General features: G+C 35.1%; 1 protein-coding gene across 7 annotated transcripts in view; it reads left to right on the top strand.

Annotated features, from left to right (window-relative positions):
- REPS1 (RALBP1 associated Eps domain containing 1) overlaps positions 1-14095 on the top strand; it is a 67931-nt gene that overhangs the window by 38599 nt on the left and 15237 nt on the right. For 4 of the 7 annotated variants that reach the window (XM_040599514.1, XM_040599510.1, XM_040599509.1 and 1 more), the window contains 4 exons: positions 833-987; positions 6219-6340; positions 10844-10924; positions 13964-14051. In XM_040599514.1, the coding sequence (XP_040455448.1) occupies positions 833-987; positions 6219-6340; positions 10844-10924; positions 13964-14051 (446 nt within the window). The remainder of the gene's footprint in view (positions 1-832; positions 988-6218; positions 6341-10843; positions 10925-13963; positions 14052-14095) is intronic. The other 3 variants (XM_040599511.1, XM_040599512.1, XM_040599513.1) reach the window with 3 other exon arrangements.

A 14095-nucleotide genomic window follows, 5' to 3' on the forward strand; every position in this document is an offset into this window, starting at 1 on the left:
CGGGATAATTTTTGGAAAGATGACAGCTATCTGGCAGTCATCTAATAATCTACTTACTAGAAGGTGTTAAGTGAAATTTCAGTAGCATTCTAGAATGTTCAGTCTTACTCAGATTTATGCCAATATTACTTTAGTAGGCTTTAATGGGTTTAGACTGGCACTATTTACAAGGCATTTTGAGCTTTTGAAGAAATGTCGAACATTTCAGAGTAAGAAGTAATTTATTTGAAGTTTTTATTGTTAAAGATGCGATTAGACTTGAATAAATATAGATAAGGAATTATTTAAATAAGTTGCAATAAAATGTACAGATGCAAATATTATTAAATTCACTTAGTGAGGCTTGATGACAAATCAAGCTTTAACTAGGTGCAAAGCTTGTATTTCATTGTATTCTGGAATTTGTACTGCATCGTTGCTATCATTAAATGACTTGGCTTAGCAGATTTTATCCTTTTTTCAGTGTAATGATTTCTAATTCAGGTATTTTTCCCATTTAAAATAAATCACGTTGCTTCTGCACTATCATTTATTTAGTATGCTTTGCCAAAAATGTGAGGCTAATAATATTATGTAGAACTGTCTTAAATGAGTTAAAAACTTGGAGAGATAAAAGTGGGTTTAAATTATCTTTAAGCACTAAGAAATGTTATCAATTAAGGCTCATCTTATTTGAAGACTAAAGCATGTAGCACTACTATGAAGTGTCTAATAAGGTAAAATTACCTATAAACTGCATTCTTTGATCCTTCCAAGTAGTACTACAGAAGTATGTCTTTTGGAAATAAAATAACTGTAAGAAATTTTATTTATACTAAATTTTCCTTTTTAGGGAACTGTCAGATTTTGATAAAGATGGTGCATTGACACTGGATGAGTTCTGTGCTGCATTTCATTTGGTAGTTGCTAGAAAGAATGGATATGATTTGCCAGAAAAGTTACCTGAAAGTTTAATGCCCAAGCTGATTGATTTGGAAGATTCAACGGGTAAGACATGCTTACACAAATGTCACTGTTTTCGAATGATGGTATAGTTGTTACTGTGTATCGGCAGATACGTTAGTCATACGTTAGATAACGTTAGCGAACACGGAGTAAAGTAACATGCAATTTTTAGAAATCTTAATCAGTAGTCAGGGCTAATCTGAGCAAGTATGTATTTCTGTACAGGGAGGTGTTATTTAGAAACAGTACACATTGGCTATTACACTTGGAAGTACTACCCATGTCCTTTAAAGGTTAACAAAAACAAAACTGTCACAGTATGGATTTTATTCATGATCAGCTACTGTATTCCAAATTCCCAATATGGCTATACTTCAGATTTGCTTTCAAGTGAATATGCTTTCTGTTCACCCTCATTTCTGAAAATACGGCATGAGTTTCTTAAGTCTTGAAAGTACTTAGAAAATATTCCCGGGTTCAGTGCTAGAGGTAGGATTGTAGTTTAAAAGTACAGGATCAGTAGCACAGATTTTTTTTCTCTTTTTTTTAATTTAATTATATGCCTGACTTGACAAGATCTGTTCCTCATTGCTTTGGCACCTAGTCTTTGTATGTATAGTCCTTTACCTTTGGACACTCCCAGATAAACCATTGAATGTGTGAGTTCTGGTCGTTAGTTTTTTTGTGCCAAAAACTCAGTCCCATAACTGAAAAGCAAACTATTGTTCCATGTAAGTGGTGTTTAAAACCATGATGTTTGTAGCCATCTTCCTTTACTTTAGAACAGATGGAGGAAACAGAATATTTTAGAACTGCTTTAGATTACTTTTTAACAAGCAATCTTTGCTTGGAAAATCATGTTACACTATGTGTGCTCAGGTAGTATGATTTCCTAGAATTTTATTTCTTTTTACTAAATACTTCAAAGGTGGTTTTTTAATATTGTGTGTGTGTGTGTAAAAGTCAAAGATTTTCATCAGACAATTATTGAGTTCTTAAACTAGATACTGTGGCTACTACTACCTCTCCTTTATAATTAAACCATATTTTGTGGGAGTTGCTTGGCTTCTCAGAGAACCTTTCCAACAGCAGTCAGCTGCAACTGCAGTGTTTTCTCTGTGTGTAAGCATTTTGCTATGGCAAAGATATTCATAAGAACTACCTACAATTAACTGTGTGAATAACTAGCAAGTGTCTAAAACCTACCCGTTCCGTTTTTGTGCCAAGCAAAAATCTTTGTAGGAAATGGAGTAGCACTTACTTGTATAAACCATTATTGTTTAAAAAAAACCAAAACAAACACCAATAAACAAACCCAACAACTCTATCTGTACTTGATCTACTACTGCCTTTATTGGTAGTAGATTTCAAGGCTTTTATTATTTAACTGAAGTTGTCTGGAAACTTTTTAAATTGGACATTAAACCAAAAATTTATATGTGTATGTTCTTATTTTATAGGCAATTTTGCTAATATAAAAATGACTTATTTTCATGAAGTACAAAGTGGACTGTAAATTTGAGGACAAGCTACTTTTAATAGTAAAAAAATAAGTTTTTCCCTCTGGTTATTATAGGGAAGTCACCCCTGTTATAGTGAAAGTTAAAAGCTTACCATCCTGTGTAAGTTGTGCTTAATAAAAAAAAGTTCTGATTGCTACTTAATGTTGCTGTTACAGCTACAACAAAAAGTGACAGTTCTTGCAAACTTCTTGAATTTTATCCAATTAACTAGTTTTTTAATTTATTTTTTTGGGGGGGCCATCAGTATTGCAAATAGTTAATCTTTTCTAGCACCCAACATGTTTTATCACCACAACTTATGTGTTGAATGAAAAACTTCAGGAAAAGTTATTGATGCGGCTATAGCTTATCCTGTAGTTACAACAGAAGAAATCAGCAGTATATATTTACTGTTTTAATCTAAATAAAAAATCATAGGTCGGTGTGCAGGCTAAAATGCATGTTAAATTACATGAGTTCAACTTAAGGACTGTAAATCAGCCTAGAAAGATCAACCACTTAAATTTCTGTAATTTTTTTTTAGTGCCCATAAAAGCTGTATTTCAATAAAGGTCACTTCAGATAGCATTCTCAGAAATAGAAACTGTAAAGTATGGCACCAGAGTGTGTTTTTGAGTCCACTTTTTTCATAAGATACAACTTTCTCAAAGAAATGTTAACGATCTGCTGCTGTCTGAACCCTCAGTGCAAATAACATGCTTTCGAATTGTTCAAGAAGGCGAATTACTTCAATGTCTTTTTAAAACAGTTGCAAGATGGTAAACTTTATTCAAAAGCATTAACAATACTGTTATTAATTCTGTCCTTTTGTCAGAAACTTTCCCCTTGATCTTCCATGCTTTTGCTCTGTGCTTGAAACTTGCTGTGTCTTTTCATTTTGAACTAGTGGCTGGCAGAAAGTAGCAGAGGCTCCCTATGCCTGTGTGCCTGTTCAGACAGGGGGAGATGCTGGCAGCCTCTCCGTCACCAGCCCCTCTGAATCTGTTATGTGACCAGCTGCAGGTGTTCCAAACCTGTTAACGGATGTTCTTGCCTCACACTGGTTTCATGACGGGGGAATATGTATTTCTCTCACATGGCATAGATCTATTGTATAATAGCGCATTTATATAGTTGGTAAATTTTCTGGTATAGCCCTATGCCTGTACAGAATTTTAATAGAAAAAAAAACGTTAAATCAGGTGCTAGTATCATTCTGCTGACTGGAGAGAAATGAGGTGGTTTAAGTTCTTAGGCTAATGTGGTAATTCTGCAATACATTTAGTATTTTGAATTGGATTGTAGCAGCTCCGCTTAGGAGTTAATACTGTGTTGGGCTATTTGTAGATGGACAATGTCAGCACTTCAGAATAGGCAGGATCTGTCTGTGTAAGAGCAGCCTGGAGAAGAAAACTGCAGTGAATGAAAATGGGAGCATGAAATCAGGCAGTTTTGTACAAATACTTTTCAGAGTGCTTATACACTTACTTTATGAATTGAATACTGTTGATAGCATCTGCATCATTCTTGGCAGAATTAGTCTGCAGCTAACAAGAATACTAGTCTCACTTCCTGTTATGTAATAAAATGTGAATATTTTCCTTGAAACTCAATTTTATCTCAGTTAATAAGCTTCCAACCCTTTAAAAAAATCAGCAAGTTTTGCTTCCCTGTGAATTTGTTTTTTGTCTGGGTTGCTGCAACAATGCTGTTTCTTTGTAAGGAAAAAAAAAAATTGCCATGCATTGCATCTTACACAATTTAGTTAGTTTAACCCCTGAAGTTTTCTTTAAGTGTCTCATGCATGTTTCGTGTAGATATTTGCAAAGTTCTTGAATTACAAGTAGCTGTGTAGTCTGTGCACAGCAGTTGTCAGCCTTATCTTTTGACCTTGCACTTAACGCTAGTAGTTAGTTCATTTATCTAGTATACCACTGTTGAAATGAGAATTTTGGGTGCTTTTTTAATTCATTAGAAAACGTTTATTCATATTACACTTCGGGGCAATTAATATGCAGTATGCATTCCCGAAATATTACCACTGACATATTTAGAACTTAGTATATTTTGTGTCCAATGACCACAGCATATCATCTTGACTGCTTGGTGATGTCATTGCATCTGTAAACATCAGCCTGATGTAGCCAATTTTTTATTGCCAGGTGCTTTTTTGCATGAAGGCAGGTATCAGATGCAGTTCTGTGTGGAATCATTTGTAAAGCCATTTTTCCTAAAATACAGTTGTACAAGATGCTAGGTGCTGGGCACAATTTTGGGACCATTGAGTCTCAACCTGATATCTGGTCATTTACTGGAAGTTGACAAGACCTTTGAAAATTTTGATGAGTGACTGGTTTCTGTGTGGCTTTTTTCATGTCAGTAGCACCTCAGTGTCCTTTGACCCCAAGATGGGACACTTAACTTCTTTCTGGACTTCAGTGTTTTGGCTCCTCATCTTAGTCTGTGCCTCTTGCTGTCCCCAGCAGCACTATGGAGACAATAATGGGTTGTTGGTTTTCAAAGGTGCTGTTGGTCACCGTTGCTTGTTCAAGTGTTTCCAGTTCAATTTGACACTGGATTTGTTACAGGTTTCTTCTGAATGGAGGACAGCAGGCAGAATATTGAGCAGTTGTAGCAGGAGAGCAGGCTGCAGAGTTCAGCTCTTCAGGAGCCTGGAATCAGTCCTTTTTCTAAATTTTAATCACTTTGGTACAGTGTATCACACAGGCTTGTGGCAGGCCTCTTCAATCACATATCTATTAAGCAGTCATTTTAAATAGTAATTCAATTAAGCCATCTTTCCTCTTGTGCAGCGTTTTGTCTTGTTTTGAGTTTTAATTCTTTGGACTACAAACATTTTGTTACTGTGTCTGGCTACTTACAAGTCACTTCTGTTTCTGTTACTTACATTATACAGTTATAAACTCAGCTTCAGTTTTTTGAGGCTTTCAATGCATCGCTTTAGCTTGTATTGTGTATCTAGCAAAATAAAGACACTAAGCAGGATTTTACTGTGTTAAGCAGAATGCTTAATCTGCTCTTCAGTTTAGCTTACCCAATTCTCTTACAGTTTGAACAGAAGAAAAATGCATGTTGCATCATGACAATGTGTGCAACTCTGAAGGAATGTTTCTGCAAGGGACTGTACTTGCTGAAAGCTCAGAGAAAACTGAAATAACAGTAACAATGTACAGTTGCAATGTGACAGCTGCTAGACTTGTTCAGTTTGCAAAATGTGGTGAATGGAAACGCCATTGTTTTAGTACAGAGGCTTAAAACTTAAAATATTCTTTGGGAAATAATCTAAAGGGGAATGGTTTTCTCAATCTGTTTTCATATTTTTCGTTTCTGATTGCATTGATACACTGGCTTTGCTTTAACCTTTCATTTAAGAAAGTATTTTATTCTGTAAGAAACTCCTCAGTGCTGGATTTAATGTGATAAACGTAGTGTGAAGTTACTGTCTCAATTTAAGAAAGAATTACTCATTTCTGCATGTAATCAAAACCTAAAAATGTTATTTAAAAGCCAAAGTACAGGGAGTGAGTATGGTACAGAGTAATCTTCAAAGTCTAGTTTTCAGAAAGATCCTCAAAATAAGAGTGGCACCTATTAAATAGATTGACTTGAATGAGTGCTTTTTGTCTGCTGCTAGGTATTTACCTGGGTAAGATGAAACCAAAGGGTACTTTGCGCTTTGCCTGAGATGACCAGCTATTTTTAGAACAAACTGAATGCAATTTTGGTTTATAGTGATTCCTGTCATTTCAGAAGTTGGGGAACAGACTGGTGAGGTAGGTTACTCCAGCTCTCCAGCAGAAGCACCTCCAAGCAAGTCTCCATCAATGCCATCCCTAAACCAGACCTGGCCAGAATTGAATCAGAGCAGTGAGGTTAGCACTTTTATTTAAGAGTTATTTCATTGCCATTCGATAACTGAATTGTGTACACATCCATAATTGATCATAAGTGGATTGTTGATCGCAAATAATGAAAAAGTTAGCAGGACAGTAGACACAGGAAGGTTCTACACATTAAATGGTAAAAAAGGTAATTCCTTCTGATTTTTGTCTCATTGTGAGATGAGCTACTACATAATGTTGTTGTTAATGGTATTTAAGCTTTATATTAATCACAGAATTACAGCATTTATTGGAAAAGTTGAATTCATGCTTGGTGTTTTTTTTGAGTTTAGGGCGAGGTTTTGGTTGGGGGGTTTTTTCTTACCTCTGAAGGGCTTTTATAGCCAAAACTTTTGCAAAACTCAAAATAAATTTCTGACTGACATAGACATTGAGAATTATTTTTGGAGGTGATGTTACCCTGAAATATACCTCACCAGCAACGTAGAGAATTCATAGCTCTGGGTTTGTTTCATAAGCAAAGACACAAAGTTTAATCTGAAGCCAACCGCTGGCTAGATTTTTTTTAAATTTTGAACTTTTACTATTATGTACTGCTGCTTTATCATCCTTTACTATACATATTTACTCTATAAGCAGTCTTATATAGTAAAGCTGTATTTTGGCAGACTTTGAAACTGAAGTTACTGAACAGGACTTTTTATATTTTTATTTTTCCACAAGCATCCGTTATTTAAAAAGCCTGTAAAGGATTGATTCCTAGAGTTTTTCTTGTTGCTGTTTTAACGTTTTTGCCTTGTACTTAGAATAAACCAATGTTTTATTCTGAGAACTACTTCAGAGATTCTAATGAGTTCCTGACTACAGCTATACTACAAAGATGATGTAGACTTATTTTTCATTGTAAGAGGGGGGGGGAAGGGGAAAAGGTATTTAAATTATTTTTTTAATAGTCTGAGACTTTCAAGAAGAATCTGAAACTTGTGTTAACATCCAAGATGGTTCTGTCAGTAGCTGGGGATTATCTTACCTTCTCTTATTGAAAGAGGTTTTTGTGGCTTTCTTCTTTCTTCATTAGATTTCAAGTGGATAGAAGGGCTGGTAGTAAAAGGTTTAGACAAACCAAAGGAGAGTCAGTATGAAACAGAAAAGAAGCACGTTTTGGGGATTAAAGTTAGGAGCAGAGGAAATTTTCTTCCTTTCTCAGGAAAAAGGATTTTACGAAGCCTGCCGTCCCTCTTTAGGGACGAATGTTATCTTCACAGTGATGTCCTTACCAAATAAAAAACATAGGAAATTACACAGTGATTCTTAGACTTCTGGTAGGAAGCTATGTTTTAGGAGGAAGGTGAGCAGATACTCAGTTGTTGCTAAAAAGCTGTAAATGTCTGAAACTGTATTAAATTTGCATTGATACATTCCCTCATGTTTGCAATAAAGAGTTAATAAGCTAATCATTCAGTAAGCTGCATTGTAGTGGAACACATTCTTTCAGCATCCAATGCAACTCAAGCCAATTGAATATGATAGTTGCAGCAGTAGAACGAAGTTATTGGTGATTGTCAGCCAAAATTTTGCGCTACAAAACTGGCTTTGTCCATTCAGATAGATAACGTGGTATTTTCTTTCTGAAAATCTACTAAAACTTTAAAAGATTTGAAAAAGTTCTCACACTAAATATACTACCAGATACTAACTATACTAAAATTAGAGTTGAACATTTAATAAGTGTTGAGTGTTTTGTTCTAACACAAAGGAATTTGACATTTCAGCTATATCGCCGTGCATGCTTCTTGCTCCTCAGCATTTTCTTTTCAGCATGAGTCAGGTCAAAGTCCTCAAGGTTTTAATACCATGAAAAAATTTCTGGTATTACTGCAGGCACCAGTCTAATTGTTTCCTCTTTGAACCTCTTATAACTGTCACCAACAAATTACTCAAAAAAACTGGGCTTTTTTGGATTATCTGCCTTTCCAGGCAATTTCATCCCCGTTAGTTTCAGAACGGTTGCTTACTCTGTTCCTTCTAGCTCATAATTGATTTTTAGACTCCAGTTGCCAGCCTCAGTTACTGTAAGCTCGCAAGTATGAACCAAGGCATCAATCTCCAACTTCAGGATAAAAAGCACCATGAAAATCTACCTAACTCTGGATAATACATGCTTCACATTCTCATCTCGTCACTCATCACTTCTCTCTTACTTTGGACACCTTTTCCATAAAGTCTCAAGGCTGAGCACTTAGTTGTGAGAGCTTAAAACAAAAATTTGAAAAGGCTACTAAATTTTCACTGAAGACAGTCTAATGTCATATGGTCATATTAGCTTTGACACAGATAGGAAGTTCTGCTTTTGAGTTTACAACTGTTACACCTTGTTTCAAATGTCTCGGTGTTCTTTTCGTAACGGTTCAAGTTGCTGTGAATTTCAGTTTCTAATAATTAACTTTTTGAAAGTATTTTTTGAAACATTTTTGCAAGTCTAGAGGACAAGGATTTTAGTTTAAGCTTTTTGGAGCTTTATCCCAGCAAATGAACTTTATTATCAGTGCTTTTAAACCTTGCACAGAGTTTGAGATGCAGTCCCGTAGATACTTGATATATGTAGCTTTCTATTAACCAGGGAATTAGCAGTAACTGGTTTCTGGTAGTATTTTGAGATGGAGCACAATAGCATGTGCTATTGGGAAGATGGAAGATGAGTAATAAATGTCTTGCAGTTTGGCTTCAGAGGAGTAAAATAAGAGATAAATTCAGCATACATCTCTAAGAAATAATGTTTTAGCATTGATCTTAACTGTAACGTAGATGCTGAATGCCTTTGCAGAAGTTTTGGAAAACTGAGAAACAATTTTTCTGTAAGTGAATGGTCTGTTTTCCAGTCTCGCCAGTAACTTTGAAGCCACTGGCCAAATCAAGTTTAAAAGGGTAGTGGTAGCCCTAAAATAAATATTAATGCACTTCTCATGAAAATGAGCAGCTGTATAAATACAAGAGGCAAAATCAGGGGAAAGGCTGGTGGAACTTGGCCGTTAAGATTCTGATTTGGTAAAAGCTGGCTCACTGAACTACTTGCAGTGCTACCCCTTCATGAAGGGGTAGAGTGACACGGAGATTAACTGTTTAATACAGGGAGTGGGACAGAGCAGTTGGGAAGGGAAACCTTACATCCTTACTAAAAGGATTTTGTTAGATTCTGTCCATGAAGTTGTGTTTTGTGTGTTTAAAAAACAAACAAAAAGCAAAAACAACACAAAACCCACAGGAAAAAAAACCCAACAAACAACTCCCACATATGAACCCATAATCTTTGCCTTAAAGTTTGAAATGAGGAGATAAGGCTCTGTCTTCAGAAGGAGGGGCACCATGCAGGAGAACACTTTATTTAATCTTTTTCTGAATTTAATTTCAGTTGATTGAAAACAGTTACATAGGAGTTTCTGTAGTTATTTCTGAAGTAACTGTTTTAGAATAGGTTCAGGCTATACACCGATTATAGTTCAGTGTAGAGGAGTATGTGAGATTAGTTTGACTAACACCATATAGTTTGTCCTGTATCTTCTAAAATCATTTACATTAATTTGCCTATAGAAATAGGACAAGAATATTGATTTGTTTTCACAGCTATACTAACACCATTTTTGTCAAATTTTGATCACTACATTTTTTATTTGTAGTTTTTGTTGTAGCGTTTGAAACTTTGTTAACATTTACTTGTTATTTTACCAAAATATAACAAGTTTAGCATTCCTATTGTGATTTGTAATCTGTTTTCTGGATCACAGACTAATTTTATGTACTCTGGTGCTTTGTTGATCCAGTTGTTGCTGTAGCTTGACTTATTAAGCATGGGGACTCTTGACAACCATGATACAGCATGCTTATATCTTATAAAATTGTTCAGAGATGGACTTACTTGCTTTTGGCAATCAACAGTATGTTTGAATTTACTACTTTGCCTTGTCAGTGATTTAGATTTGTAAAAATGCTCTTTTACAGTACAGAATCACTTCTCAGGGGTTGCACTGGCAAGCTGGACTGGTGTAATTGGAGTACTCTGATCAGTGTTCATTTGTCTGGGATTTTGTAAGGAAATCAGAATTTACAAAAGAAGTTAGAAAGTTGTCAGCTACAAAGCTGAGGAACCTTTCTGTGGATTTTGTAATTACAAATACACACGTTGTGTCATTGATTTTAGCTTTACGGTATTTGAATGGCTGGGGTTTTTTTACTTGTATGATTTTCATTGCCAAATATGAACTCTGAAGGTACTTCCATGTTGACTGTGCATCTGTATCCTCATTGAGAAACGTGGATGTAAAGACTAATATTGACAGACAACAGACTTGGTTGCACAACAATTTGAGACCTGAAATAGAAATACTTTGTGTATTATTGTGCATTCCAAGTCAAGTACTGTCCAGAGCACGTATAGTGCTTACCAGTGCAATCTCCAAACTACTATGCTAAATCTCCTCAGTGATCTTTTACTCCCATCTTTCTGATCATGCTGACTTCTCTCCTCTGTCTGTTCAGCAGTGGGAGACATTTAGCGAACGCTCTTCAAGCTCACAAACTCTGACCCAATTTGATTCTAACATTGCACCAGCTGATCCTGTAAGTCAATCACTTAGCTTGCTTGTTTGGAATTAATTTTATTAACACTGAATTTCCATTCATTGTATTTAGCTGTTATGCATGATTCCATGGATTGCTTTTTGGGGAACGGTAGCAGGCTTCTCAATTTTTGGCTTATACTAGGTATATAAATTTTCTAGTCAGCTTATGTTTAATATCTGAGTGCAAAGAATGCTTTTTTCCCCTTGATTTTGATGTAATACAGCACGGCTAGCAAAATCTGTATTACACAAGTTATTTAAGCATAATGTTTTTTTGAAAATGTTTGTAAGTCAATGCAAGGGCTACTCCCAGTGATAAACCAGTCTCATTCTAGACTTTGTCTTCAGTGTTTCATTTCTATCGAGTTGCAGAGCTTGATTTGCACAAACTCTTTAGGAGCTGACAATGCCAACTTAACTGAAAAAAACTACTGGACTTCAGCGGGTGGGGTATTTCATATTCCTAATGTTTTCACCAAGTTATTTTATTAATAGGCTTTTAGTATTTCTCCAGCTAAACTAGTGTTGTTCTAATGCGTTACTCGGTGAGGAGTGCTCTGAAGAATTATGTAGTTAAAGTGTCTTGCCAAGTTTGGGAGCCAGAAATTCACTACAGTGTTTCAAGTTCTGCTGGTTTTAAACTTTCACAGCATGTGACATTGAAGCAGTTCTGAAATGCATTAAAATTACTTCAGTATTTAGCTGCTGCTTTCATCCTGCTTCTCTTACAGATTTAATTACCACTGTTAAGAGTCCATTTTAATTTAATTACAGTGTTTAGTGTTCATTTGATTATATAACAAAATATAATAGGTGTACATAATATGCATTTAACAGCTTTTGATATTAAATAGGTCACTTCTGAAAAGATACAATACATAAATATACAAATACTTCAAATACATCAGTGTTCCACTCTCAGGGTTAACACTGATGTGGAAATAGCATTTGTAGATGCTGGAACCTAGAATTCAAACTGCACTGTTCCCTGTGCTCACAATTGCCTTTAGTAAACATTCTAAACAAATTAAAATTTCATAGTTAAAGTGAAAACTAGCCCTTTTTCATCTGAGAGCCTTCTTTGGTTAAATGTACTGTATTGTTTTAATGAAGTAAACATGATGGAAATTTGTTTATAGATGCTTCTTACTGTCAAGCAATTATACACAGTAAAGAGCTATCGCTATCTTGTTTCCACAGTAAGAGAGTAATTTTTTTATACATAATTAGTAAATGACAGAAATCTGAAGTTTGAAATTTTCCTCATATGTTAATAACCTAAAATGTAGAACAGTGGTATATGTATAGAACAGTGGTATATGTATAGAACAGTGGTATATGTATAGAACAGTGGTATATGTATAGAACAGTGGTTAATGTACAGAAAACTCACATATAGCCATGTGTGTATAAACAGAAATTAAATAGAAACACAAAAATTATCCTGGAAGATCACACTCTTGAGATGTTCTCTTACAATGCTTGTAGTTAAGAATAATTTTAAAGAATGGTGAGCATCGTTAATGCTTGCTAAGGGAACAGGTTTTTGGGAACAGATGCTTCAGAGACTTCATTTTCATATGCAAATAAGAACAAATGACAGCAAATTTTCAGTAGCAGTGCGCAAACTTCTTATTTTAGCAGTCTCAACAGTGATGCATAGGACTGATTTCTTGAACAACTGCTTTCCTAGATGAATTGGCTTTCCTGAGCAGTTGTTGATAACTAACTAATGAGTAAATTCATAGATTGGGGGGGGGGGGGGGGGTTCTCGTTGGAAAAGCAGCTTGTAAAGTCAGATTCATGATCTGAATTCATACATTATATAAAAATCCATTTAACTACTTGAGACATTCTTGGAGTAGCTGCACATTAAATTACAGCAGAGGACTGAAGTAGCTACAGCAAGAGAGCGATCTTTGCATGATAATCCCATTATGAGGCAGGCAGGGAAGCAATATGTTTAGAAGTGGTAACTGTGTCTAAAAGGCTGGTGCAACAAGTGTGTTTGAGCTGTGACTATAAAGCTGTTTTAAAAATTTATATTTGCAGCAAGTAGTGTAAGTCAGTTTAAACAGTTTTAGAAAATATTAGTGTAAGTGTATTATGCTTGGTGAAATTTATCTACTTGAGTAGTCAGAACAGATTAAATTTCTGATAAAAGGGTAGTTTAGAAACTTTTTGTTATTTCTAGGGACAGAATATAATCTGGGGTGGTTTTTTTGTATTGTCCTTGTCCCACCCATTCATATATTCTGAATATAAATGACAGTAAAAATAACAAACACTCAGACAGCTATGTCCATATTTTTGTTACTTGTGAACAAATGTAATGTTTTGAGATTTATTTTTTTTTAGTTATCTACACTCAGTCTCCAAACCAAATGGAAAGGGCTATCTATAAAGTACATTAAAATGGAGTCCCTTGTCTGAACTACAAAGAAAATCACTAAGTGTAAGGTCAACACCTATCTAGAGGTACATTCCATAGGGTTTATTATCCTAAAGTTCAGAAGTTCTTACTATTTTTAAAGACTCTGAAACTATTTATCTTAAACTACTATGAAGTACCTATTTTATAGATAATTACTCATACTATTTAAAGAGGCGATAACTTTTTAGGGAATTGTTAGTGAAGCTGAAGAGAGGGGGTTTGAAACTGGGGGAAATAGGGGGTGTTGCTGTTGATTTTCAGGGTTTTGGGAGGATTGTTTTTTTGGAGATGCACTTGATGTTACACATCTTGTATGCCAAGAATGGCGGAAAGCTGGTAAAATTCAGGTCCTATTAGCAACGCAGTTATCTAGAGAAACATTTCTAATGTCCTTTTAAAGTAGTATGCTAGGTTACACCTTACATATTGTTAGAGAAACATCAGCTTATAGAGTTTTGGTTTATGGGTATACAAAATTCCTTGGAACTGTGTAAAAACCTAAATCTATGAAATTTTATTTACAAGTTACATTTCACATGATGTCAGACTTGAATTAGAAAAACTGAAAACTAGATTAACATCACTTAATTCTGATCTCCACAGGACACTGCAATTGTGCACCCAGTTCCCATAAGAATGACTCCAAGCAAAATCCATATGCAGGAAATGGAGCTTAAAAGAACTGGAAGCGGTAGGATATTTTCTTACTAATGAGGAAAGTTTTGTACAGCTGAG

The sequence above is a fragment of the Falco naumanni genome, chromosome 6 (genome assembly GCF_017639655.2).
Source record: "Falco naumanni isolate bFalNau1 chromosome 6, bFalNau1.pat, whole genome shotgun sequence".
Classification (NCBI taxonomy): domain Eukaryota; kingdom Metazoa; phylum Chordata; class Aves; order Falconiformes; family Falconidae; genus Falco; species Falco naumanni.